The sequence below is a fragment of the Eretmochelys imbricata genome, chromosome 1, assembly GCF_965152235.1.
Source record: "Eretmochelys imbricata isolate rEreImb1 chromosome 1, rEreImb1.hap1, whole genome shotgun sequence".
NCBI classification, from domain to species: Eukaryota; Metazoa; Chordata; order Testudines; family Cheloniidae; genus Eretmochelys; species Eretmochelys imbricata.
Genome location: NC_135572.1, coordinates 359,217,774 through 359,245,282, shown reverse-complemented (window position 1 = coordinate 359,245,282; position 27,509 = coordinate 359,217,774). Strand labels below are relative to the sequence as shown.

Sequence of the window (27,509 nt, the reverse complement as noted above, 5' to 3'; positions counted from 1 at the left end):
GCCACTCACCACAGATCCATGGGGTTAGAAGGGAGTGCAAGGGTCATCTAGTCAATCCCCGCCAAGATGCAGGATTTGTTGTGTTTAACCCACCCAGGACAGATGGCGCCAGCCTCCTTTTGAAAATCTCCAGGGGAAGGAGCTTCCCCATCCTCCCAAGGCATCTGTTCCATCGTCCTGCTGCTCTTGCAGTTAAGAAGTTTTTCCTGAGATTTAATCTCAGTCTGCTCTGCTGGAGTTTGAACCCATCGCCTCTTGTCCTGCCTTCTATGGCAAGAGATCAGCTTTTCTCCATCTTTTTTATGGCAGTGTTTCAAGTATCTGAAGACCGCTATCACCTCCCCTCTTCATCTCCTCTTTTCCAAACTAAATATACCCCGTTCCTTCAGCCTTTGCGCGTATGGCTGGTGTTCCATCCCTCTGATCACCTTTGTCGTTCACCTCTGGGTCCTTTCCCGTTTCTCTACATCCTTTCTAGACACTGGTGACCAAAACTGGACACCGTCCTCCAGCTGAGGCCTCACCACTGCCGAGCAGAGCGGTACTATCGCCTCCCGTGACTTGCATGCTGTGCCTCGGTTAATGTAACCTGAAATTCTGCAGCAGCATCACATTGCTGACTCGTGCTGAGGTTGTGATCCACTACAACTCCCAGATCATTCTCAGCCGTGTTGTTGCCAAGCCAGTTATCCCCCATTCTGTATTTGTGCATTTTCTTCCCTAAGGATGGCACCTTACATTTGTCTTGGTTGAATTTCATTGCGTTGTCTCAAGCCCAGTTCTCCAGTTTATCAAGATCCCACTGAATTTTAGCTCTACCCTCCAAAGTGTTTGCAACACCCCCAGCTTTGCCTCATCTGCAAATCTGATCGGTCTGCTCACTAGTCCTACATCCAGGTCATTGATAAAGATGGTAACCAGCACCGGCCCCAGAACAGATCCCTGGGGAACCCACCTGAGACCTCCCTCCAATCCGTCATCAGTCCATTAATAGTTACTGTTAAGTGGATACATAATTTAATCAATTATGTATCCACTTAACAGTAGTTCCGCGGAGCCCCCATTTCTTCAGCTTTCTTACGAGAATGTTGTGGGACTGTGTCAAAAAAGTCTTGCTGAAGCCCTGCCCTTGAGCCAAAACCACAGGACCCTTCATCGGGGCTCCCTTCTCCCTGAAGAGCTTAAGGAAATGCTAAAAGGGCGCGGGCTGGCCATGGCTCACCTCCTCTGGGACAAGTGTCTGTGTGCAAAAGCCATTGGTCTGTCTCTTTCAAGGCACCATGCACACCACCACCACTCTGGAGCAGAGATCTACAGCGAGGACTGGACCTAGCCCCCCATCCCTGCACAGTGCCGTGCAGCCATGTGGGGTTTGAGTCTCACGGCCTGTGCCCACCCTCCATCCCATACCCCGCTCCTGGCACTCTGGGCCCGTTTAAATTGGAGGGTTTGAAAAATCAATTCCTGGTGCTGAGATCAAGCTGAGCTGGAAGAGAGTCATAAACCTGGCCGTTAAACAATGAAATCAGCATGGTGTGCAATTCTCTCCTTTGGTGCTTGGGTGAATTCAGTGCCCATGAGAGTTTAGGGCTTGTAACTCTGGGTCTAGGATCACGCAGGGTGTACTCAGATGCCATGCAAGGTACACACATGCAGCATTGTCATTTCATCAGCAGAGCTAATCGGCAGTGCCTCCTGCCATTCCAGGTCTGAACCCGCATCCACATAGCTCTGCCAGCACCCTCGAGTCCTGCCCTGCAGCCCCCTGCTAGCTCAGTCCTGGGCTCCCCACATACACAGCTCTGCCACCACCCCCCTGTCCTGACCCACAGCCGCCCTACTAGCTCAGCCCTAGGTTTTCCCCACCACCACACACAGCTCTGCTAGTTCCAGTCAATCTTGACCCACAGCCTCCTGCTATCCCAGCCCTTGGCTCCCCACACAGAGCTCTACTGATGCCCCACAAACCCTGCCTTCTGACGGCTCCTGCCTCTTGTGCTTCTCATTCCCTCATACGTAGCTGAAGGAGGCTGCCAGCTCTCCAGACTACCAGCATGTGCTGCAGACTGCCCTTTAGCCACTGTTAATTCAGCACACTCAGAGGAAACACAAGTGCTGAAGACCGTGGGTGTGAGGCTGCCCTTGTTGCCAGTCACCCCGTCTGGCACAGGACACAAGGAACTAAAACCAGGCTTCTTATCCTAGAGGGGACCTGCCAAACTGCAACAATGTCAAGACAAGGTCACATGTGGAGTCTGACCTGCTTGACAATGTCCCTTTAAATAACTCCCAGCCCTGTTCAATGAAGACATATCTGCTCACTTTGTGCTTTATAAGGAAATTCTCTTGGATGAATAACCTGTTTCGAGCGAGCACCAGGGCTGTGCATTTGGAAAGGAGCAGTCTGGATCCTGTGAAATATTGTGACCTCATCTCAGTTTAGGACCCAGATTCCAATTTCATCACCATAATTTACTCTGCGCTGATAGCACCTCTCAGCCAGGGAGCGACGAGTTCCTTGCAAACACGCTGCCCGGGAAGGAGCAGGCTTGGCATCCCCATTTTTCAATAAACTGAGACAAGACGGTGAAAGCGTTTTCCCAGCGGCACAGCCACTCCGCAGCAGAACCAGGAGCCCCAAACCCATCCGCTGCTCCAGCCCTTCCCCGCATCGAGGGCTGGGGCTTTCCGCTCTGCTCTCCCAGTGCGGCATCAACGTGCTTCAAGTCTCCCAGCACCCCTGAAGCACTGAGGCATCACACAGCTTCTCTCAGGATCTCTCCTTCCAAACCCCCACAGCTCTGCTCTCTCCGGGGCAGAAAAGGAGCCCAGCACCCTGGCCTCAGAGCTCAGCTGGGAGCTTCGAGACCCAGCCCCACCTGCATGTGCAAACTCAGTGGAGGCCTTGGAGGAGAGACCTGCATGGGCAGTGATCCACAACAACAAAGTGGTACACGTGGGCTCCATTCAGTCCCTTCTCCTCTCCCACACCCCAGGCCTCCAGCAGAGACCTCCCCGGATGACGGCAGGTGGCTGAATCACTGCAGCCACAGTGAGGGCAGGGAGGGAAACAGCCCTAGTTCCCTAGCCAGTCCCACCCTGCTAACCAATTCCCCCGCAGGTCTGACTGGGTGCCGGAATCTCCAGCTCCGGACCCAAGCCCTGGGGTAGAGCAGCTGTGCATTACTGAACGGCTGTCACGCTCCACTGCAGAAGTGGCTGCATCTCGGCAACAGCGTTCATCTCCCGTCCTCAATCGCCAAGTGCTTTAGGATCTCCTGTTATTCCTAACTTTGCAGTGGCCTGAAGAGAATTAAGGGCACTTCACAGGAGTCCTGGAACAACATGGCCCCTCCCCCAAGGAGCCTGCAATACAAGCTTTAGACATGGCACACAGGAACAAAGCACGAGGGGGAGACAGGCCAAGAGCAGCACAGGGGTGGGCTTCGTGGAGTCTAGGCAGAGGCACTTCGGGGTGAGACATTCTGGGGCAACAACAGATATCTGCTCTGGCTGTGAACAGCCATCTCACCGAGCCCTGTGCCATGGCCCGACCACGAGGGGCAGCAAACAGACAATGTCCTGCTCGGTGAGCTGTAGCTCACGAAAGCTTATGCTCAAATAAATTGGTTAGTCTCTAAGGTTCCACAAGTCCTCCTTTTCTTTTTACGGATACAGACTAACACAGCTGCTACTCTGAAGCCTGAGCACTTCAAGACGCCCCTCAAAGCAAGGGGTGCTGCAGGGCTACACAGGAGCCCATGTCCACCGAGCATCCCAGTGCTGCAGCTGCAATTCCAAGAGCTTAGGAAAGCAAGGAACTTCCCCTGCCTCTCCACTGGCCATGGGACCCACAGGGCTCCCCACTCCTCCTTCCAGATCCTGCACGTGACAATTCACCCCTCGCCAGGCACCCATCTCTCTAGCCAGCATAGGGAGACCCAACCTGGGCACTAAATATCCCTGAACCTGGGCGGCCCTTCCTCAACAGAGCCCCATTGCTCCCAGCGCCGAGGAGCACGACACGAACTCAGCACCCACTGCACAAGAGCAGGCCCCTCATCTGCCTCCCGGTGACGAGAGGCGAGAGCCGCTGGCAAAGCTAGCAGCCTAACAGGGCTACTACAGCAACTCAACCTGTCGTGGTGGCATGCGTGACTGCAACGCAGGCTGCAGGTTAATCCCCTCCCTGCCAGTGCTGCTGTTCAGCTCTAGGGCCAGCTACCATCTGTTACGCAGAATTAGCATATGATTGATAATTGAATCCCTTCCACGTCACTGTACTCTCAGATCCCGAACGGCACCATCCACACACCGCCACGGAGACCCCTACCTGCCCAAACCCCAGGCCATGGCACGTGGCCAGAAAATGCAGAAAAGCCAGCGAGGCGGTGGTTAAAACAATCCCCCGCCCCCAAGCTTCGAAGCAGGCCAAATGGCTCCTCTGGCTGGATTCCCAGTGCAGAATGGAAGTGGTTCCTGGGCTCCTTGGGGAAGAGTGGAACATCTTGTTGATGCAAAATAAAACCTTCCCCATGCATCCAAGAAGAGCAATATAAGGTAGCAACAAAAACAAACCAAAAGAACAAAAACAAACCAAAAGAACCAAACCCACACACCAAGCAAGGGAGGGGGCATATAACCACACATGCAGTCACCTCAGGCAAGGTGCTGTTAGACCCGAGGAGAACCCAGGACTGGCAATCAGAAAAAAGCAGCTGGCTTCCAAAGTTTGACAGGCCTGCCATTATCTGCAGTTAAGGCTGAAATTCACCAGGGGATGCAGGAGGCCTAGCGCATCCTCAGGTCTGAAGCAAGACTTGGGGTGCATTAGGCCCTTTTGAAATTCAGGGGTGTCTACAGCCAAGTGCTGGCCCCTCTGCACAGGGGACAGATTTCACATTGGCACCCGCAGAGCGAAGCATCCTTCCTCACAGACCCACCCTCTGGACTCCGCTGGGGAGAAAGGCGAGGATTTACTGACTGAAAACCTCAAACTTGCACAGTGCAGAAAGCTGTCAGGCCAGCTGGACAGAGTCACAGACAGGGAGGGGGCTCACGATACAAGAAGCCTGGAGCTTCTCAATAGACTTTTTGGATTATGGGAGAGCCTGTAGGACACCAGCTGAGACTGCCACCACACCCTGTGCACTGTCCCCTGTCTGCCCAACGGAGACCTGGGGTCTCCACTGTGCCAGGGAGACCCTGCCCCTGGCCATAATCCAGGCTCCCCATACTCTGCTGGGCACCCACACCCCACAGTGAGAGTTCCTCCCCCAAACATTGGCAGTGTAAGTAGACAAAGGGCAGGCGGGGAAAGCGAGGCACGGGAGGGGAAGGGACTTGGCCGAGGTCACGCAGCAGGGGGATAGCAGAGCTGGGAAGAAAGCACAGGTGGCCTGAGCCCCAGACTAGCGACCTCAACAATGGGTCACAATTCCTGCGTATAACAGCAGCACAGCAAAGACGGTCACCCCTCCCTGGGAGCAGCAATCCCCACCCTTCTCTCCCCACCAACGCTTACCTAGCTAGCAAGCCCCTCGCCCCCAGGGGAAGGGCAGAGCTGTCTGGTGCTGCCCCCCAGCACCCTCCCCAGGTTAACGGCCTTCTCTAAACACAGGTAGAGCTCCCCTTGTCCCAGCCCTCCCGGGGGGGGTGGGGGGGTGGAGGAGGGGAAGAGAATACTTCTTCACGGCCCACCCTGTCTTTGACTCTCCCGAGCCTGCTGCCGAGAGCCCCAATCAGCACCGGGTGCAGCGTTCATTCCGCAGAGGCCGCTGCTCCGCAATCAGATGGTGCCCACTGACCCAAACTGGATTGGAGCCAGTGACGCGAGGGGAAAGGTTCCAGCCCTCATTACTGCTCTCCTGAGCCCCCCTGCCCTCGGCTCAGGGACTGTAGCAGAGGGGGTGGGTGGGTATCCTGGGGGAGAGACCCAATAACAGCAACTCAAACCTTGCCTGGCCAACAAAGAGGCTGCCCTGGCTCCATGCATGAGGCCTGAAAGACACCTGCAGCATGTGCGCGTCATCTCCTCCCATCCTCCCACGCTCGAATCATATCCCTTCAGAGGGGAGAACTTGCTCGCCCTAGTGCTGGCATCTGGCCAGATCCAATATGCATGAAATCAAAGTTCTCATCATTTCCATTGGTCAAAGGGCAGCAAGCATTAAATCCCAGAATACCAGGATTAATGGGGGAATCATTAAAAATCTGATGTTAAATCACCTCAGCAGCCAGCCCATGAGTGAGCTCTCGAATACGTTCTGGGGCTGATTAGAAGGAAACAAGTTCTAATTTAGGAAGAAGTTATCTGGCTTTGGAAGCAGGCAGGGAGCTTTAGCTGAGCAGGTGTTTCGGAGAGATTGGTTGGAGGCACACCCGGAGACTACAGCACGCGCTGGAGCGACTCATCCAGGCGCTGCAAAGCCAAAAGTCAACATATGCTCGTGCCATCCTGCCTGGGCAGCCCAACCAGCAGCTGCTGTGAGCCTAAGTCGCCAGCGGCCCTCTCGGGGGAAGTTGCTGACAATCCCATCTTAGGCACAAAGAGCTTCCTTGCCAAAAATTCACACTGTGCCGGCCATACCTGCTTCCCTCTGCCAGGCAGAGACGGAGAAGATGCAGGGAACACTCCCCCCAGCCTCCAGTCAAAGCAACCTACTTCTTCACACCCCGAGGCCCAGCAGAACTTCATGCGCTTGCTCAGTCGGCAAGATGAGGCTGGAGCAAGAGGCACCGGGACCTGTGATGCCGACGGTCCCTCCCGCCCCCTTCTGACCATCCCCAGCAGCACTGTACAGGCTGCATTTTGGCCAAAGGGAGGATCCATCCCCACCCCAGCCGCAAGGTGTGTGCAGGCAGGGAGAAGTTTGCAGCCATTCCCCTTCATCAGCCCATTCCCGGACAGACTAGTGGCTCCACCAAGCAGCCCTGAGGGCTGGGAGAGGAGCACAGTGTTGCCCAGTAGCCATCCTTGGAGAATGCGGATGTGACCTTATTTGGAAGGTTTGATTAAATTAAGTCAGGACAAGCTTTTTAAACAGCCTTACGTAAGGCTACAGATTTTCAATCAAACCTGCTCGCTTCACAGCTAGCTGCCAAGACCGCCTGGGGAGTTGAGAGTTACAATTGCAAAAGCCGGCTCCTGGCTCCAGAACAGTGCTCACAGAAACACGGAGCCAGGCTGCAGCCCACACTGCTGAAGGCAGTCAAGGTCTGACCACCACTAGGGGCTGCAGGGATTGTCCCCAGGGCCAAAGGACCATTCTACAGGGCATCGGCAGGCGTGCAGCAGTGACGTGGATTCCCTGAAGAGGATCAGGTGTGTGTGGTCCCGTATGCTCTGACTTCCAGGGGGCCAGGCAGATAGGCAGAGAGAACACAGCCATGCACTCTCTCTAGGTACCCCCACAGCTCCCCATTACCACAGTAACTGACTCAACTATTTAAAACACACTACCCCACCCTCTTCCTTGACCAGAAGCTGCTTTATGTCCAACAGGAAGCAAGCCAACACATCCTAGCTGAGGTGCCCTGCCACGCACCAGCTTGGGGTGGCGAGCATGGGCAGTGCCCTTCACGTACCAGCTCACTAGTGGGAACAGGCAGCTGCCCTTGGGGAGAATGGGGCTTCACCAGCTTCTACACAACTTCGGCTTTAATTGTCAATAAAAGTTCCTAGCCCTTGTGGCTGCCGCACTGCCTGCCTGAGTCTGCAGACACCCTGAAACAAAGGCTGCAAACTGCTGCCGTTCACCTCCTATGGGCTGTTCTCTCTGGCACATCTCCATGCTCCTCCATCAATCCAAGCTGTTCCCCTAAAAACCATTCTATGCCTGGAAGTCTCTGTCCCCCATCCTAAAAGTACATCAAGGGCCAGCAGCAAGGAGGACATAAGATGCGTTTACGGAGAATAGATCCTGTGAAAATAACCTGGGATCTTTCTCAGGTGAGGTTACCAGTTTAGCTGATAAAAGGTAAGTGTATTGATGTAGCAGACAGACTCCTGAAGCATTCGACTTGTTCTGCAAGACATTTTGATTAAGAAACTAGAATGATACAAAACCAACATGTAGGTGGTTTAGAACAGCGATTGTCTTTTTGTTCTGCGTTTGTACAGCCTCTAAGTGCTATAGAAATACAAACAACATGGCACACATTAAATGGACTAAAATAGGAAAACTGATCGGTCTCAAAATGTAATAAGGGGAAAAACATCAAGTGAATGTGTTTCTTGCGCAGGAGTGGGCAAACTTTTTGGCCCAAGGGCCACATCTGGGTATGGAAATTGTATGGTGGGCCATGAATTCTCATGAAATTGGAGGTTAGGGTACAGGAGGTGCTGGGGGTGTAGGACGGTTCCCCGGGCTGGGACCGAGGGGTTCGGAGGGCAGGAGCGGGAATCAGGGCTAGGGCAGGGGCATAGGAAGGGGTCAGGGGTACAGGCTCCGGGCGGCGCTTACCTCAAGCAGCTTCCAGAAACGGCGGCATGTCCCAGCTCCAGCTCCTACACTGAGGCGCAGCCAGGGGGCTCTGCATACTGCCCTGTCCACAGGCACTGCCCCTGCAGCTCCCATTGGCCGGCAACTGCAGGGGCAATGTGCAGAGCCACCTGGCTGCCCCTACGTGCTATTTAACATTTTTACCACTGAACTGAATGAAAACTAAATCATTACTGATGAAGTTTGCAGATGAGACAAAGATTGGAGGAGAGGTAAATGATGAAAACGACAGGTCACCAACAGAGCGACCTGGATCACTTGGTAAGCTGGGTGCAAGCCAACAATATATACTGTGATATCGCTGAACGGAAAGTCAAAGAATCACAGGACAGAGAAATGAAGGGCTGGGGGGAACCTAGAGAAATCACCAAGTCCATCCCGCACATGCTGCAACAGGACCAAGTAAACCTACACCCTCCCGGACAGATGTTTGTCCAACCTGTTCTTAAAACCTCCAGTGATGGGGATTCCACAACCTCCCTTGGAAGCCTGTTCCAGAGCTTAACTACCCTGAGAGTTAGAAAGTTTTTCCTAATCTCTAACCTAAATCTGCCCTGCTGCAGATTAAGCCCATTCTCTGTACTAATCTAAGGACTTCCAGTGCTGTGTTCGAATTGACTAATAAACCCAACTGTTTTGACAACGCTGTCTGAGTGTCACTGTAAATACTGGGCAAGGTACTTCAATCCCTGAAGGACGTGCATGTCTTCCTCGGGGGGGGGGGGGGGGGGGGGCGTGTCTCAGCAGGACTCACTTAGAACTCACAGGGTGAAGCAGGGAGGCTGAAGCCCCCAAGGTTCAGTCTCAGGAGGTGGTGAAGCCACATGACCTACCCCAAAGGAAGAATGAGACCCTGGGGGATCTGGTACATTGAAGGGGTTCCTGCAAGAGACTGCTCCAGTCTGGGGGCATAGCACCGATCCTGTTAATACACCTGTCACGGATCCACAAGAGTGTCCTATATAAGGCATGGGAAGTAATTATCTTGCTTTACTCAGCACGGGTGAGGCTTCAGCAGGAGTACTGCATCCAGGTCTGGGTGCCACACTTCAGGAAAGAGGGGGACAATTTGGAGAGAGTCCAGAGAAGAGCAAGAAAAATAAAAAGGTTTAGAAAACCTGACCTATGAGGAAAGGTTAAAAAAACAGGCATACTTAGTCCTAAGAAAAAAGACAACTCAGGGCGACCTGATAAATCTTCAAATATGTTACGGGCTGTTATAAAGACAATAGTGACCAACAGCTCTCCGGGTCCACTGAAACTAGGACAAGCAGCAAATATAGGTGACAGCACAGTCCATGCTGCTCAGCCCAGAGCAATTCACCAGCCAAGCTGTGGTGAGCCCCATTTTCAGGTCCTGTGCATCTCTGACTTCCTGAGTCAGTTCCCAGGTGACAGACCCTGGCCCCTTGCAGAAGTCAACTCTTTATTCCCGCCATCCCCCAGTCCTTTCTTCTACTGCTGGCCTTTCTGCTCAGCTTCCCTGTGGAGAGGCCGGGAAATCCTACTCCTCTGGGGTGCTAGAAGCCAGGTGTCCATGTCCTGCTCATTGGGTTTTGCATTGTACCCTCAGATTTTCAAGTGATATGGGATCTGCCTCAGCCAGTCCTTTTGAATGACCCATTCAGTCTGCTCAGACAGCTAGTTGACACAAACGTCTATGTCTCTTGGCCTGCCCTTAGAGCAAACTCCAGCCTGGTCTACAGTGCAGAGTTAGGTCAACGTAAGGCAACTTACATCGACTTAACTCCGTATGCGCCTACACTAAAATGTAGCTCCCACAAACGTAACTCATCCACTACACCAACTTAACTCCACCTTTGCGAGAGGCATAGCACTTAAGTCAATGCAGTTGCGTAGACACTGCGTTGCTTATATCCACTGTTGCTTCCTTGAGAAACAGTCCCACAATGCCCCACGCTGGCAGTAAAATTGATGCAAGCACTCCTGGTGAGGACACGCTCTGCCAACACAAGGAGTGTAGTGTGAACGTGTAAAAGCAATTCAATTACTGCGGTGGCTGTACAGCAACTTAACTTAGGTTGACTTAATTTTGTACTGTAGACTTGCCCTCAATCCTTCCCCCCACACATAGGGTAGCAATGCACAGTATATGGGAAACTGAGGCACACAGAATTCATTAAAAAAATTACAAAAAATCCCCACTTTATCACAGCACCTCAGCATATTCGCCTTTTTCACAACTGCATCACGTTGGCTCATTCAGTTTGTGATCCACTCGAACCCCCAGCTCCTTTTCAGCAGAACTACCACCTAGCCAGTTGTTCCCCAGTTTAGAATTGTCCTTTTGATTTTCCCTTAAGTGCGTTATTTTGCACTTGTCTTTATTGAATTTCATCTTGCTCTCAGACCTATTCTCCAATTTGTCAAGATTGTTTTGAATTCTAATCCCATTGTCCAACGTGCTTGTAGCCTCTCCCAGCTCGGTTTCATCTGCAAATTTTATAAGCACACTCGCCGCTCCACTATCCAAGGACTGACTTCTGCGGGACCTCACTAGATACATCCTTTCAGTTTCATCATTAATCTTTGGAATACGGTATTTCAACCAGTTGTGTACACACCTTGCAGTCATTTAATCTAGACTGCATTTCCATAGTTTTCTTATGAGAATGACATGGGGGACTATGTCAAAAGCTTTACTGAAATCAAGATATATCACACCTACTGCTCCCCCCCACCCCCCCACATCCTACTAGGCCAGTAACCTCTCAAAAGGAGGAAATTAGGTTGGTTTGGTATGTTTTGTTCTTGACAAATCCATGCTGGCTATTCCTTGTAACCGTAGTATCCTCTAGGTGCTTACAAACTGATTGCTCAATCATTTGTTCCAGTATCTTTCCAGGTATTGAAGTGAGGTTGACTGATCTATAATTTTTCTGCATCCTCTTTCTCTTTCTAAAGATTTGCCCTTCTTCAGTCCTCTGGGACCTTGCCCATCCTCCAGGAATTCTCAAAGATAATTACTAACAGTTCCAAGATTGCTTCAGCTAGTTCCTTAAGTACCCTAGGTTTAATTTAATCAGGCCTCCTGACTTGAATACAACTAACTTGTCGGTATATTTTTTTAATATAATCTAGGAACAAAGAATGGGGGGCATACTTACAGGATGGGGGACCATACCCTGGGAAGCAGGGACCCTGAAAAAGATTTGGGGGTCGTGTGGGATAATCAGCTGAACACGAGGTCCCAGAGCAAGGCTGTGGCCAAAAGGGCTATTGCAGGCCTTGAACGCATACGCAGCGGAAACAGCAGAGAGGTTGTGTTATCTCTGTATTTGGCACTAGTGCAACAGCTGCTGGAATCCTGTGTCCAGTTCTGGTGTCCACAAGGCAAGAAGGATGTTGATAAATTGGAGAGGGGTCAAGAGAAGAGCCACGAGGATGATTAAAGGATTAGAAAATGTCTTACAGTGAGAGGCTCAAGGAGCTTAATCTATGTATCTTAACAAAGAGAAGGTTAAGGGTGACTTGATCACAGTCCTACTTGGGAAACAAATATTTAATAATGGGCTCTTCAGCCTAGCAGAGAAAGGGCTACACAGGATCCAATGGCTGGAAGGTGACACGAGACAAAGTCGGGCTGGAAATAAGGTACATTTTTAACAGTAATTAATCATTGGGTGATGGGGTGTACTTGCCCAGCACTGATCCTGCAGGGGTTAACTCCACCCTATGGTCTGAGGAGACCATGCCCCCTTGGCCCTGCCAGGCATGCTCCGGCTGGAGACAGAGGAGGGAGGACAGGTCAGGCACTCTAGCCCAGGAGCTGCTGAAGCCCCAGATTGTGGAAGGCAGAGGCGCAGAGCCCCAGGCAGACACCCAAGGAGGGTTGGAGCTGCAGGGAGCTGCACAGGCCAAGGAGCCTAGAAACCCGGGAGATGCCCGGAGCAGTGCATCAGGGACAGCGTAGAAAATAGCCTAGGAGGACTAGTCATTGTGCCGGGGGTGTCAGCGTGTTTTGGTTCGATCCCCGCTGACTCACTGACGAGCACAATTACCACTGTCAGGATGCAGCAGAATAGGGAGGGCCTGGGTCCCCCTACCCTGGCCGCCACCCACCCCTAGGTGGTAGCCCACTTCCCTGACCCTGGTCACTAGACCACACAGCCCTGCTGAGGAGGGCAGCTATATTGACTCTGGCCATTGGGCCACACAGCCCTGAGGGAGAGGGCAGCCATATTGACTTTGGCCCCTAGGCCACGCTACACTGGAACTAAGGGTGATAGCTCAGGGCTAGAACAACCCTTACCCCACCCCAAAAGGGGACGGGGTGTGCTTGCCCTGCGACACATTGGAACAATTTACCAAGGGTCATGGTGGATTCTCCATCACTGAAAATTTGTAAATCAAGAATGAATGCTTTTCCAAGAGTTCTGCTCTAGTTCAAACAGGAATGACTTTGGGGAAGTGCTGGCCTGTGCTATACAGATCAGACAGCAAGTCCCTCCCGGCCTTGGAACGTAGCGAACAAAATGCCACAGTGAGAACTCTACCTCCTCCTCTTTCCCCTGCAGCCTAGAGTCCAGGCTATGGGAATCCAGTGGTTCTCAGCCTCTGGGACAGGATGCCCCATTTCAGGCCCAACCAACAAGCTGATAGCAACGCCTTTAAGGCAGCAAGAAATGGAAACTGAACAACAACTTCTGCCCGCACAGCTCCCTTTTTGACATAAAAGCATTTTGAACGGGCTGCTGGAGCTGCGGCAAAGAGGAGATGCACCACAGTTAAACCCAGATTAAAGAACGGGAATAGGAGAACACAGATGAAAAGCCGGTTGCTGTGGAAAAATCTTATTAGGCCATGAAATATAGTTTTTGCTGCTTAAAGAATGCCAGAGTGAAAAATAGCCGTTCTCAAGCTGCCTTTTTCTCCCCTCCTCTCTTTAATAACGTGAAACTCATTTTGCAGTTCTCCCCAGAAAATCTGGTAGCGGGGTTTTCAAAGGACTTTCCATCTGCAGAAACTTTTTCTCCTAGCTGCTTAAGTTTCTCTCGACTTTGGATAGTGTTGTTCAGTCAGACTAGACCAGAATAATTTGCATCCTGGAACTACTGCCAGGGTGTGCTCTGGACCAGTGCAGGCCCATATGCCACACACAAAGACAGGGGAGAGCGATGGGTATAAGGAGTCAGGAAAAGAAGCCTCTGTAGATGGGGATAAGAGCAGTGTGTGTCCCCGCAGAGCAGCTGTGGGTGGTGAGATCCATGCACCAGAGTCACTGAAAGGAACTCCAGGGCAGAGCATCCTTCAGTGTCAAAATGCTACCAGTGCTATGGATTTTGGGTGGGTAGGAGTTAATAGGGGCCCCAACCAAACAGGAACCCCCTCCTTGGGGCATCATGCCAACAGGGGCAGGAGCTCTGCAAGCTCCTCGGGAGATGCTGCAAGGCCCCAAAGCAGTTGAGATCATTGGGAAACAATGAGCAAAGGTGCATGCTCAGGCCCTCTCCAGCCAAGAGCCCGCTGTGGCTGCCAAGTGGAGACCAGCCAGGGAGAGTTGCCCAGTGCTCTGGGAAGTTAAGCTCTGAAGCATTGTCATGCGAGAGATGAAGGCTCCAGATCAGTGTTTCTCAACCGTTTTGATACCAGGGAGCGGCCTGCTGCCTTCCTAAACTGTGAATGGAAGATCTACGGGATGAAAAAGAACTCAAGAGGGGGCCCTTGCCCCCAGAGCTTCCAATGTAGATACAGACAAGAGATGGATAGATAGCCAGTGGAGACTACGAGGAAACAATGGAGTTCTCTCCCTGACCCCACCGTGCCTGTGGCAGCCAGGGAGATCTCGGGAGCCAGGCAAAATCGGGGAGGTGCCTGGCCTTGCCAGCCCTGTAATTAGAGCCTGGGCCCATTAATGGGGATAAAGCAAACATTTCCCTGTAGTCTCATTTAGCAGTTGCCTGTTGCGCAGACAGGCCAGTCATTACAACAGGCCCCAGAGCTACAAGGAATCAACCTTTCGATCTGTAGCACTGACCCTGTAATCCAAGCCGGAGGACAGGCAGTTGCTGCTCTCAGCTGCAGACAGGGTACAGGCCCAGCACACAGGAGGCAGGCTGAGCCCAGCAGGAGCCCAACAACGGAAGAGGGGAGAGGAGGGATACAGGGGCACTTGCAAGCTGGGCAGCACCACTGTACAGCTAACAACTCTCTGGCCTCTCACAGTGATTACGGTGCGAGGCAAACTCCTCCCACACTTGGCAAACACGATTTGCAGCCAGAAAGCTGCCCTTTCTAAAAACCATCGAAGTCCTCCCCGGCCCTGGCTGTCAGAGCGCGCCAGGGAGAAGCGAGCACCGTTGCCACTCAGGGCAAGTCTACACTACAGAGCGCTCTCCCATCAGCAAAATTACTCCAGCTCCGCAAGAAGCAGAGGCTCGGCCAGCAGGAGAGCATCTCCTGCCAACATAGTGTCAGCGTGGACAGCGCTTAGGTCACTGTACTTGCACCGCTCAGGGGGATGTCGTCTCTTTCACACCCCTGAGCGCGGTAAGTTGCATCAACTTAAGCAGTAGAGTTGATCAGCCCTCAAATGCCCACTTGCCAGCTTAGAGCACTGCTGTCGGGGGTTACTTTCAGACACGACTTAACACTTTCAAAGAGAAATAAAGGCAGCAGCTCGGCCTGCACCAGCGGGTCCCAGACACGCTTCATGCGAACACAGCGCACTGGAAATGCAAACCCAGCTGGGCAGAGTAGAACGTGGAACGACAACAGCTCCAGTAAGGCCCAGTAACGCCATACTCACACAGGTGCTCCCCGGGTTCCTGAACCCCACCTACATTGTCATTGTGTTCATGGGGGTTTGAATGGTTAACCGATAGTACTATTAAAACCATTCACCTCACACCCCACCTCACACACGCTCCATTCCAGTTAGCACACATGAGCGGCCCCCCCCACTTCATCTCACAGGGTAACTGCTGCCCTGCTAAGGCTGCAAGTCCCTCCTGCACCCCTGGGTGGAATCTGGAGGAGGCAGGGGCAGGGTCCATTCTCATTCCCTTGGATTTATTTAATTTTCCGCAGGATGACTCTCTCCCGTTGCAGAGTCGTGTTGTGACAGCAGAGTTTGAACCTCTGACCTTACCTGTGTTGAACAAAAAATGAGAGCTGCTGCAGAGCCGTGGTGCTTGGTGACCAAAGCCATGTGGGGTCTAGTCTCTGCAAAGTCCCCGCTGCACATACCTGCAGAGAGCTCATGGGGTTGCAAAGAGCTCCCCTTCTGTGTGCAAGCAGTGCAGGGGCAAGTGTGCTGCACTGCCCATACAGGATAACAGCCTGCTACTGCCACCAACCAACAGAGTCACTCTAAGCACAGACACCAGAAGTCTGTATCCCAACTCCGGAGGTCCCAGGTTCAAAGCTGGTTAATGACCAATGTGTGGCTGGAGGTGAGGCAGGGGGGTCCTTACAGTTACCCAAAGGTCTCAGTGGATGGCCAACAGCTCTGAAAGAAGCATGGGAGTTTGGGTGATGGGAGGGGCTAGGAGAAAGGTCCCTGAATTCAGAGCACAGGGAAGAGAGCACCAGGCCATTTGCTTCACAGTTGGGAACTCTGCCAAGCCAGCCTCCCCCCAGGGCACGGCATTTATACAACCCCAAGGGACAAGTGAGCTCCAGCTAATGAAGAGGTTGCTGTTCTATTCTCCTGTGCCACCCTGGGTTTGAAGCCAGGTGCCATCACTTAAAGGGATGCCCAGGGCTAGGAAGCCTGTAGTTCACCTTCCCTCCCCACACTTTACCCATGTGAGACAGAGGGTGGGCATTGCACCATTCTTCCACTCACATGACCGGGGGTGTTACAGGTCACAGCAGACTAGACAGAGCACAGAGGTCCCGGCACTGGCCCCTCGGAGGTGGACTGAACACAACATCCCCATCTCGAATTCCAGCACTGGAGGAGGATATGGCAGCGAGATGGGCGTGAGCCCCTAAAGACACGCAGCTGCCTGCAGGTGTTATTGTAGGGTCTCTGGTAGGAAAGAGGGCTGTTTCCAATAAGGTGTTGTCTTGTTTTGGAGGGCGGGGGTTTCCAGTATCAGAACAAGTTTGGGGGCAGTGCTGAAAGCAGGTAAAACTTGGGGTACTACTGGCCACAGCATCCTCCCCAAGCAGGTCCACAGGCTGAACAGGTGACTGCAGGATGGGCTGCGTTCACCGTGCATTCCCTGCGCGGACACAAGCACTGTCTATTGCCTCAACAAGTCCCGTCAAATCCTCTTAGATCCTCCCCACTTACATCTCCCAGCGCCTGCTGATGGAATGCCATGTACAGCTTTGATGGTGTCACGGAGTCCCCGGGCGATGTTCTGGAACTGCTCCCGACGAAGCCAGAAAGGACTCGGGTGAAGTCTCCTTTCTGGGAGCAGCCTGTCTGCAGGACACACAGCTCACACAGCTTCCACCTTCCTGGGTCTGACCTCGGAGCATTCAGCATCCTCTGCCCCTCCGTGCGCTTCCCACAGCGAGTCCACCCAGGCGGGGTCCTGGGGAAGCCAGAGGGTCCTGCCCCACAACTCCGCAGTCAGACATGACTCTCAGCCAGCCAGTAAAACAGGAGGTTTATTAGATGACAGGAACATGGTCTAAAACAGAGCTTGTAGGTGCAGAGAACAAGACCCCTCAGCTGGGTCCATTTTGGGGGGCAGTGAGCTAGACAACGCCGTCTGCACTTCACTCCATGTCCCCAGCCAGCCTCAAACTGAAACTCTCTCCAGCCCCTCCTCCTCTGGGCTTTGTCCCTTTCCGTGTCAGGAGGTCACCTGGTTCCTTTGTTCTCCAACCCTTTAGCTCTCACCTTGCAGGGGGGAAGGGCCAGACCATCAGCTGCCAGGAAACAGGGTATTGGCCATTCTCTGTGTCCAGACCCCTGCACACACCTGCCCTCTAGGGCTCTGCAATGATCCTACACCCTTATCCCACCACCTAGATACTTAAGAACTGCATAGGGGAAACTGAGGCACCCCCAAACTATTCAGAGGAAACATTAAGAACAGTCCCACTTTGTCACAGATGGCCACCATTCAAAGAGGGTTGAAAAATTGGAGAGGGGTCGGCAAAGAACCATGAGAATGATCAAATGATTAGAAAACCTGCCTTACAGTGACCGACTCAAGGAGCTCAATCTATTTAGCTCAACAAAGAGAAGAGAAGGCTCAGTGGTGATTTGATCACAGTCTATAAGTACCTATGTGGGGCAAGTATTTGATCACGGGCTCTTCGGCCTAGCAGAGAAAGGTCTAACACAATCCAAAGGCTGGCAATTGAAGCTAGACTAATTCATACCAGAAAGAAGAGATAAAATTTTAATAGCAAGAGTAATTAACCACTGGAACAATTCTCCAAGGGTCAAGGTGGATTCTTCATCACAAACAATTTTTAAACCAAGTTTGGATGTTTTTCTAACAACTCTGCTCTAGGAATTATTGTGGGACAAGTCTCTGGCCTGTGCTATATAGTGGTCAGACTAGGTGATCACAATGGTCCCCCTTCTGGCCTTGGAATTTACAAATTGACAGTGATACAAACAGCCTCATTCCTAGAGCCAAGCTGGGTTTTCTTTTCTGCCCATACACCCCACCTACAATAAAGGGCCTAAAGGCCAAACTCCACAACCCTCATGCCCTCAGTTACCTCATACCTTCAGTTACTGCGAGGAACCCCACTGTCCTCAGCAGGCTGCCCGGCAGAACACAATTCAACGCAGCCATTAGCTGCACCGAGGATATGGGACCCAGCAGAGAATCCAGCCCAGGCTCTGGCATCTGCGCCGGCTCAGCAAACAGTTTATGAGAGTGAGGAGCAGTGAAGCTCTTCAGAGATGCTTGCTGGCTATGCTAAGTGAGCACACACAGGGATCAGGCCCCATCAGCACCACGGTGCCATTTTTACCACGCAGATATGCACTTTCAAACCAAATCCTACCTTCAGCTCAACTCCCCTTACCATTCTCTCATTACGCCATGCAGGGCCGAAAGATCAGCGCAACCAGCAGCTCTGCAATTTCACGTCAGGTTCACTCCCAAAACGGGGATCAAACTCAGAAGTTATCTGAAAGCAATTTGCAGCTGGAGACACTAAGCGCAGGTGACAGCAGGCAGAGAAGTAGGCTTCCTTCTGACCCAGGATGAGCCGCCACAGAACACGCAGCCCGGCTGGGGAGCCCCCCAAGCAACAGGTGTCTGCACCGCTTACTCAGCCCCAGACGTACTGACAGACAATTGGGATGGAAGGGCTCTCATGGATCAAAGTTCCTGCATATCTATGGACAGGCGTCCCCCGAGAATGGCTGGCTTGCATGGCTGCTTTAGCTCTCCACTACCCTGGGCAGGGAGCTTTGTGCAGTCTGCTGGTGGGCCAGATCCCCAGCTGGCGGAAACCAGCACAGCCCCCTGGATTCCAGTGAAGTGCCCTTGACTTAGAGCAGCTGAGGATGAGCCCTCACCCCCCTGTCCTCCCCCTGTACCCACCCTGAGATGCACTCCCACAAGCTCCAGCTGACTTGAGGGAACTGCAGGACTGGTGGGAAGAGATAAATATTTACTGACCCAGGAGTGGCTAATCCTTCAGACTCCCCCCCACAGCCTGGCTGTCTCCGCAGCAGCAGATGGTGCTGCGTGGGGGCCGTATCTCCGAAGAGGAACCTCGTGTGATGATGCAGTTTGAGAGCGAGAGCATTTGAGGGCATGGGAGGTTCTGAGCGCTTGCAGGGGGAGTTCGGGTTCAGCAACTGTTGGGTTAGTTTCCATTCTCTTATTCCTTCCCACTCTGTGGCTGCCCCCCAAGCCCTGCCCATGTGTCATCAATGCCCCAGAGCACCCCTGAGGCAGCACTCCCACCCTCAGTGGGGGGATGCTCCCGTATGCCAGCGTAGCACCACCCTCCTGCTACCCCCTCCATCCTAGAGCTGCCTCCCCTCCCACCACGGTGCTGTACTGACCCTGGATGCCCACTGTACAGGTCCCCTCCCTCACAAGTGCCATAGGCACCTTGCTGTTCTCAGATAATCTGAGTAACCCAGGGAAACTGCATCTCCCGTTAAGGAGTCCCATCACGCTCTCCCCCCACCCAGATGCCTCTGAATCCTGAGCCGGGAAAAGGAGCAACCACCACTCCTAGATCGGTACGACACCAAGGCCTTTCCAGCATTCTGTATCCCCAGCGGCTGGCCGCAGCCAGACGTCCTCCCAGGAACAGCATCCCAGCACACACTCCGCTTTGTGCCCAGATGAACAGCCAAGGCTGCGGCACTGACTGGCTAGACTAAGCTAGAGCTGTTCATTCTGCCTGGGTCCTGACCTCCCGTCCCTCCTCCCTGACCCCAATATCCCTGTGGACAAACCATTCACATCCAAAGTACCCTGCTGCCTGCCTCTGCGCGCAGTTAAAAGGCCTTGCGTTTAACACTCTGATGAAGACTCCAGCCTATTTGCATGGTCCCAGATGTCCTACTGCAAATGCACCAAAATCCTTCCCAGCTAAATGATTAGATTTCCACACAGACACCACAATAATGAAGTCAGCTGGAACCAAGCAGAAACCATTAGACTAGCACCTCTTCTCCGGCACAGCGATCATCACGGGGGGTCAGCCCAGCCTTGGGCTGCAGGGAACCTCCTTTCAGTCCCAACAACGATGCACCCGCAGCACAAGGAGACAGAAGTGTTGCCGGCACCCAGTGCCGAGAGGCTGAACAACAGCTTGAGTTGGTTCGTTACCCGGTGTGCTGCACCCAATAATCACAACGGGGTGGAGAAGCAGAAAAGTTTATTTGAAGCTTCAAACAGGTACAGGGAGATTTGAATCTCAAATCCTGTACAACAAAGCAGGAAGTTACACAGGCTTTTATACATCCTTTTTCCCAGCATACTTATCCAATAGTAAGCTGCTTCAAGTATCCATATAGCCAGCCAATCCAGTTCCCAGCTAGTTCCCTGATTCTCTGTATCATTTGTTAAACTATACATAAAGCTGCTTTATTCAGCATTGTTCTTCCATATCTCTCCTGTTTGGCCTTGCTTAGTTTCAGGCAGTCTGACTCTGCAACATACTGTTGCAGATTCTCAGCATAACTGCTGTGTGTGCCTCCAGGCGGGGGGGCCAAGGACACTTGGGCCTAGCACGCAGAGCTGCTGTGAGTGCCTCCAGGCAGGAGGGGGGCCAAGGACACCGGGGCCTAGCGCGAGGGGGCTTCATCGACACTCATGGTCTTCCATCCCCTCGAGTTACCTAGTGGCCATGCCCCAGTGTTCCCAACAGAAGGGATGGTTTCATGCAGCGATTCCTGCCCCGGGGTCAGTAAGTTCTGAACGACACAGAGGAAACCCCTCAGCAGCACAGGGCTACAGTGCTCCTGGGGCGAGGAACACCCAGCGCAGGGCGAGCCGAGCTGCAATCAGAGTAGGCAGACATCGTGCTCTGTGGCGTGCCGAATCCAGAGAACAGGCGCTGGGCCGGAATCATCTGACTCCTTCATTAGTGAGCAAGGAGAGGGCCGCATACGAATGAAATTCATAGGTATTGGACTGGGAGAACCCCTGCCCCCCCCACCCCCACCGCCCTGAGGAGGGCAAGGCAAGCAGTGACGGGAGCTAGGTTTGAAACAAAATGAGGATCACTCTGGAAAGATGCAAGCAGGCTGGGGGGGGGGGGGTTCCCGGGGACACAGACACTCAGTGGGGGGAGGGGTCTGCTCCGCTGCAATGCCAGAGATATGGGAAGGGGGAGAGGAGGCCAGGCAGGAGTTTGCTCTGTGGCGCAGCAGCTGCAATGCCAGAGATATGGGAAGGGGGAGGGGAGGCCAGGCAGGAGTTTGCTCTGTGGCGCAGCAGCTGCAATGCCAGAGGTATGGGAAGGGGGAGGGGAGGCCAGGCAGGAGTTTGCTCTGTGGCGCAGCAGCTGCAATGCCAGAGATATGGGAAGCGGGAGAGGAGGCCAGGCAGGAGTTTGCTCTGTGGCGCAGCAGCTGCAATGCCAGAGATATGGGAAGGGGGAGGGGAGGCCAGGCAGGAGTTTGCTCTGTGGCGCAGCAGCTGCAATGCCAGAGGTATGGGAAGCGGGAGAGGAGGCCAGGCAGGAGTTTGCTCTGTGGCGCAGCAGCTGCAATGCCAGAGATATGGGAAGGGGGAGGGGAGGCCAGGCAGGAGTTTGCTCTGTGGCGCAGCAGCTGCAATGCCAGAGATATGGGAAGGGGGAGGGGAGGCCAGGCAGGAGTTTGCTCTGTGGCGCAGCAGCTGCAATGCCAGAGATATGGGAAGGGGGAGGGGAGGCCAGGCAGGAGTTTGCTCTGTGGCGCAGCAGCTGCAATGCCAGAGATATGGGAAGGGGGAGGGGAGGCCAGGCAGGAGTTTGCTCTGTGGCGCAGCAGCTGCAATGCCAGAGATATGGGAAGGGGGAGAGGAGGCCAGGCAGGAGTTTGCTCTGTGGCGCAGCAGCTGCAATGCCAGAGATATGGGAAGGGGGAGAGGAGGCCAGGCAGGAGTTTGCTCTGTGGTGCAGCAGCTGCAATGCCAGAGATATGGGAAGGGGGAGGGGAGGCCAGGCAGGAGTTTGCTCTGTGGCGCAGCAGCTGCAATGCCAGAGATATGGGAAGGGGGAGAGGAGGCCAGGCAGGAGTTTGCTCTGTGGCGCAGCAGCTGCAATGCCAGAGATATGGGAAGGGGGAGAGGAGGCCAGGCAGGAGTTTGCTCTGTGGCGCAGCAGCTGCAATGCCAGAGATATGGGAAGGGGGAGGGGAGGCCAGGCAGGAGTTTGCTCTGTGGCGCAGCAGCTGCAATGCCAGAGATATGGGAAGGGGGAGAGGAGGCCAGGCAGGAGTTTGCTCTGTGGTGCAGCAGCTGCAATGCCAGAGATATGGGAAGGGGGAGAGGAGGCCAGGCAGGAGTTTGCTCTGTGGCGCAGCCGCTGCAATGCCAGAGATATGGGAAGGGGGAGGGGAGGCCAGGCAGGAGTTTGCTCTGTGGCGCAGCAGCCAGAAAAGGGGCCAGTGCAATTCACGGCAGAAGGTGCAGGCACATCACGCCGCGGGGCAGGGCGGAGACGCCCCTTTCCCGTCCAGGAGCATGCGGAGTGCCAGGCCCAGGTCATCCAGCCCAGTGTTCTGTCTCCCTCAGTGGCCAGCACCAGCCATTTCAGAAGGCAGCGCACGATCTCACGGCAGTGAGCAGTGACAGCCTTCTCGGGGCCGGCTGTTCTGTGTCCTCACCCCAGCGCTCCGCTCAAGCCCTGATCCAGAGGCAAGCAGTCCTTGGTGGTGGGGTATTTTTATCTTTGGTATAACTCCGGATGTTCCCGCTACTGCGTAAGTGCCCAATCCTGACCAGTGTCCCTCTGAGTCCTGGCACTGGTGCCCCGGGCCCGACCACTCCATTCAGTCCCGGGCACCATGCTGCCAGAAGTATACTGAAGAGCTGGAAGGAGTTCAGAGAAGAGGCACAGAACGCAACCCAGGAACAGGGGAGAGATTAAAAGAGCTAAGCCTGCCCAGTGGAGCTAGAAACAGTTCAGGAGGGGCCAGCCCTGCAGCGGGGTGTGAACACCAAGGGAGGAGAAGAGCAGCTGGACAGCTGCCTAAGGCCATAGCTGGGAGCAATGTGATGGAATTACGGCAGGGAACAGCCCCAACTGCAAGCCAAAGCGATACAGGCCCCACCATTTGGATGATTTGAAGAGAGACCAGACAGCACGTGGGAGGTACTGTTGCCCTGCACCGCGGGAGGCAGCTGGGCTTTTCCACCCGTCTAGCCTCCCCCATTCCAGCCAGGTCTCTGCCGTCAACATGTAAATGCTATTTACCAACTGAGTGCTGTTGCTGGCTAGCGCACACAGTCAGCCAGGTAACTCAAGACCCACTCTGAGCCTTTCCTTCCCTCGCTGAGCCCAGCACCGGAGAAGCCCCTTTGCATCCCCCCGTTCCAAACCGGCTGCACACACTTCATTCCCAGCACACAGCGCGAGAGATATCTCACTTTGACGGGCGCTCGAACGCACTTTATGCTAATGCCACCACGGTTGTATCAGAGCAAGTGGGACGACCCTTTACGTGTCGCAGGCCGGCCCAGCTCGAGAGCCACCTTGGAGCTGCAGGAGTCAGGTGGGAGAGAAACAGCTGATGGACTGAGAGCCTCTGTCTGCAGCATGGCCACTGACCATGGGAACGCCAGCCTTTCGCTCTCCCAGTCACTGGCACCCTGAGTGAGTTTCAATGAAGTCACACAAATGAGGGTCATTCTTGTCAAGGGGCAAGGGGATTTGCCTCTACCTACCGTCCAGCGATGCTGCGGCTTATACTACGACCGCACCTCATCAGAGTAACGCCCCCAAGGGATGCAGAGAGAAAAAGCAAGAAACCTGCAGTGGGGAGTACACCAGAAGGGTGGCGGGACACCATGGTGCTGAGCGTGGCACAGAGTGGCAGGAAGAGCCCCAGGGACGGCACCGCTACCTTCAGCAGCCCCACAGGGGTCAGGGTCTGAATGCCAGGCCATCACATGTCAGCAGCTCCGATGCAGGAGAAAGGAAACGCTACCATCAGTCCAAGCTGCTATGCAACGATCTGTCGTCTTCCCCTGGGCAGCAGGTCTCACGGGACACCAACCTCTCCAGCCATCCCCATCAGCCCAACGGGACACAGACACAGTCGGGACCAGGCCAATTCTCCCCACTACATCTGATGAACGGTAACTCCTACTCCCCCACTGTGACCCAGCCAAACCCCAGGGGCAGGAACAAGGGTAGCCACCCAGCACCCTCCTCCTGCCACCCAGCTCATCAGGCCGGGGACCACCCCGGCCCAACATCTGCGAAGTGCCTGGCACATCGCAGGCCCAACCACCACCGATGGACAGTAAGTGCCACACGAACGCTGCCCCCAAGGTCTCCCAAGAAACCAGACGCGGCCACCCCTGAGACGACACCTCCTCCCCCCAGCAGGCGGGCCCAGCCCCGACGAGTAGCCTCCCACCCCCGCTCTGCCTTGGGGAAACCCACCCCCAGGGTGAAAAGGGAAATCAGTCTCTATGGCCCTTTCAACCCTTTGTCCCTCTGCCACTAAGGGGGCTCAAGGGAGGGCCTGGCATGGGGCACTTTGACACCTGTGGAATTTTGTTCACTAGGAACTAGACTGAACCCTTCGACTCAGACCAGACAGGCCCCAGAGCTGGCACATGGCAACAGGCACCCCCTGGGACAGATTCCAGCCAGCAAGTTGGAGGCACGCGGCTCCATATCCCGACGTCAGCCCTCTAAGCCATCCTCTCCCCTGCCTGGTGCTGAGGTGCACGAGCTACATGCTGACAGCACACCGTCCACACGCTGCTGCACTCAGGGCCGGCTGGAGCCCGGAGCAGGAATTACAAGCCTGGCTGAAGGCCACAAGTGCCCTCATTAGACTCAAGCTCAGGAACGAGCGGACTTCTGGCTTCCACTCAGCAGGGCCCCCCAGGCACACACAGCTCCAGAGCTTAGGCCTTGGCCCTGGTCTGCACAATAAAACGACTTTAGTGTAACTCCGTCGCTCGGGGGTGTGAACAACCACACCCCCAGCAACACCAACCTCAGTGCCGGTGCAGACAGTGCTGTGTCGGCAGGAGAGCGTCTCCTGACAACTTAGCTACAGCCTTTCGCGGAGGGGGAGTAACTAAGTTGGCACAAGCAGCTCTCCCCGTTGGCTTAGCGCGTCTCCATGACATTGCTGCAGCGGCACAGCTGTGCAAGGCTGCGTTTGAAGCGTAGACCTGCCCTCAGACTGAAAACCGAAAGGGCACACCCCAAAGCACTTGGGGTGCTTTCCAAACTAACCGCTGGGAAGAAAAGCCTAGGGCAAACCCTTAGTACAGCACCCCCAGACACACTGCCTCAGACCACAAACGGAGCCCAGCACGCTAAGGACATGGCCACACAAACAGCCAGAAGGAAGTTCTTTCCGTCCTACAAGAGCCAGGTATTAGCCAGCCACCCTGCCATGGCTACCAGGGGCTGGGGGAAGGGAATGTGTCCCAGATACACCCATCCCAAGCACAGACCAGAGCGGAGTCGGCGCAGGAAGCTTTTGGCTGCAGGCACTGAGCACGTGTGTCAGTGCCTGGGGCCCTCCCGTGCCATCCAGAGGCTGCAGACACCTGCACTAGAAGGCTGCAAGCCACCCAGAGACACATGGCAGCCACATAGGGTCAGCTCTGCCATAGGGGGGCTAATGGGCTAGCTGCTCCTGTGGGGCGGGGATAAACCAAATCTCTCCAATAACCAGGCACGGCTGGGAATCCCAACAGTGCACGGACCCGCAGTGATCTGGTGCTTCCTGAGCACCCCCTGGTCAATAAATCCCAGAGCGAGGGGCTCAGAACTGCCCATGGAGTCTCTCCTCCTCCCGGATCCCCGAAGCTGTGTTGGGCTTTGAGCACTATACCTGCCTACGGGTATGGCAAGAGCCAGAGGAGACAGCAGTCCCAGGGGTGTCTGCATCTGAGCAGCACCTCATCCCTCAGCCACACAGGCAACACATGGGTCCCTGCCCCAAGGTCCTTAGAGCAGCCCGGCAAAGGGACAAGGGTGAGCATGACAGACCCCTGAGCCAGGATCTGGCTGCAGGCTCAGCCCACTCACAGCTGTCTGGCTCGGAAGCACTCGAGCAGCTGTTAAATAATGTGTAAATTACTTGATGGAAAGAAGAGTTGGAAAGAGCAGCATGAGACAGGGAGGTGGCCAGCCCATGCATCTGAGCACAGGGGACTCGGAGCTGCATGGCCCCCTTACATGGCTTGTAAAACACTAGCAGTTTGGGTGGATGGCCAGTGCGCAGGATTGGGAGCCAGAAGCTCACAAGCTTTAACCCCAGCTGTGCCAGTGACCCCCTTAGGGATGGAGAGCAAGTCACATTTGCTTTCTCCTTGTGATTCCCTGTCTGATATGGGTACGAGAACACGGAACCACCACAAGGCAGGGCAGAGAGGGGAAGTAATACATGCAAAGGGCTTTGCAGACTGACCATGCTAAGCGTGGGCAGGAGATTCTTGCCAACAGTCACAGTCGGAAAAACGCAGAGCTGGGGCACATCCCCCGCTTGTATTAGCACTCACCACAAGGGTAACAGTGCTACTCCTAAGAGGGCTATCGCCTGTGCAAGGCAACAGGTGCAGAAAGGCTAAAAACCGCAAGGACTTAGGGCTTGTCTACATTTCCTGCAGGGGTTAGAACTGGGCTGCTCAGGGGTGTGAACACACATTTGTCATGTAGACTTCGGCTTCCACACCAAAACATCTAAGCAGCAGCACTTAGTGCTGTCTGCAGCATAAAGCAAAAACCAGAAACGCTCAGGAGATGGGGCCGTTCTCTGGCCTGTGTCACACAGAGAAGCAGACGAGCTCAGCGGTTCTCAAACTGTGGGTCACGAGTTTGTTTTAATGGGGTCGTCAGGGCCGGCCTTAGACTCACTGGAGCAGGGCAGAAAGCAGAAGCCTGAGCAACATAGCTTTGCGGGGGGGGGGGGGGCTGGCAATTGCCCTGCTTACCACCCCCTAATGCCAGCCATGGTTCTAGAGTAACGACAGGGCATTGGGGTTGGAGTCGCAGTGCAACGAAGTTTGAGACCCGCTGGTCTAGGTAATCCTGACAGCCTCACCTGGCGTTGGGATCTACAACTGAGACCTGCTATAAAACCCCCATTGTGGTGCCCTACGCATTAAACTGGGACACTGGGGCCAAGGTGGTATCAGCGAGAGTGCCAGGTATGATCATCCCACTCAACTGTGGCTGGAAATGCTGGTAAGTCTGTGCCCAATCTCAGAGCTGGCCAGCCCGGGGTTCCCAGCCTGCCTAGGGCGATACTCACATGCCTCCAATGGCAACGGTCGCACAGGTGCGCTCCGAGAAGGCAGGCGCAGCCTCTGTGGCGGTGCTGGCTGGTCTGATATAGTCCACAGTGACGTTCACCTGCAAGAGAAGGCAGCCAGATCTGAGACTTCATTAACCACCAGAGCACATGGT

At 54.2% G+C, this 27,509-nt stretch overlaps 1 protein-coding gene across 1 annotated transcript in view; it reads right to left on the bottom strand.

Annotated features, from left to right (window-relative positions):
- Positions 1-27,509, bottom strand: part of SND1 (staphylococcal nuclease and tudor domain containing 1) — a 501,059-nt gene that overhangs the window by 276,692 nt on the left and 196,858 nt on the right. The window contains exon 12 of the mRNA XM_077837914.1: positions 27,355-27,455. Within this exon, the coding sequence (XP_077694040.1) occupies positions 27,355-27,455 (101 nt within the window). The remainder of the gene's footprint in view (positions 1-27,354; positions 27,456-27,509) is intronic.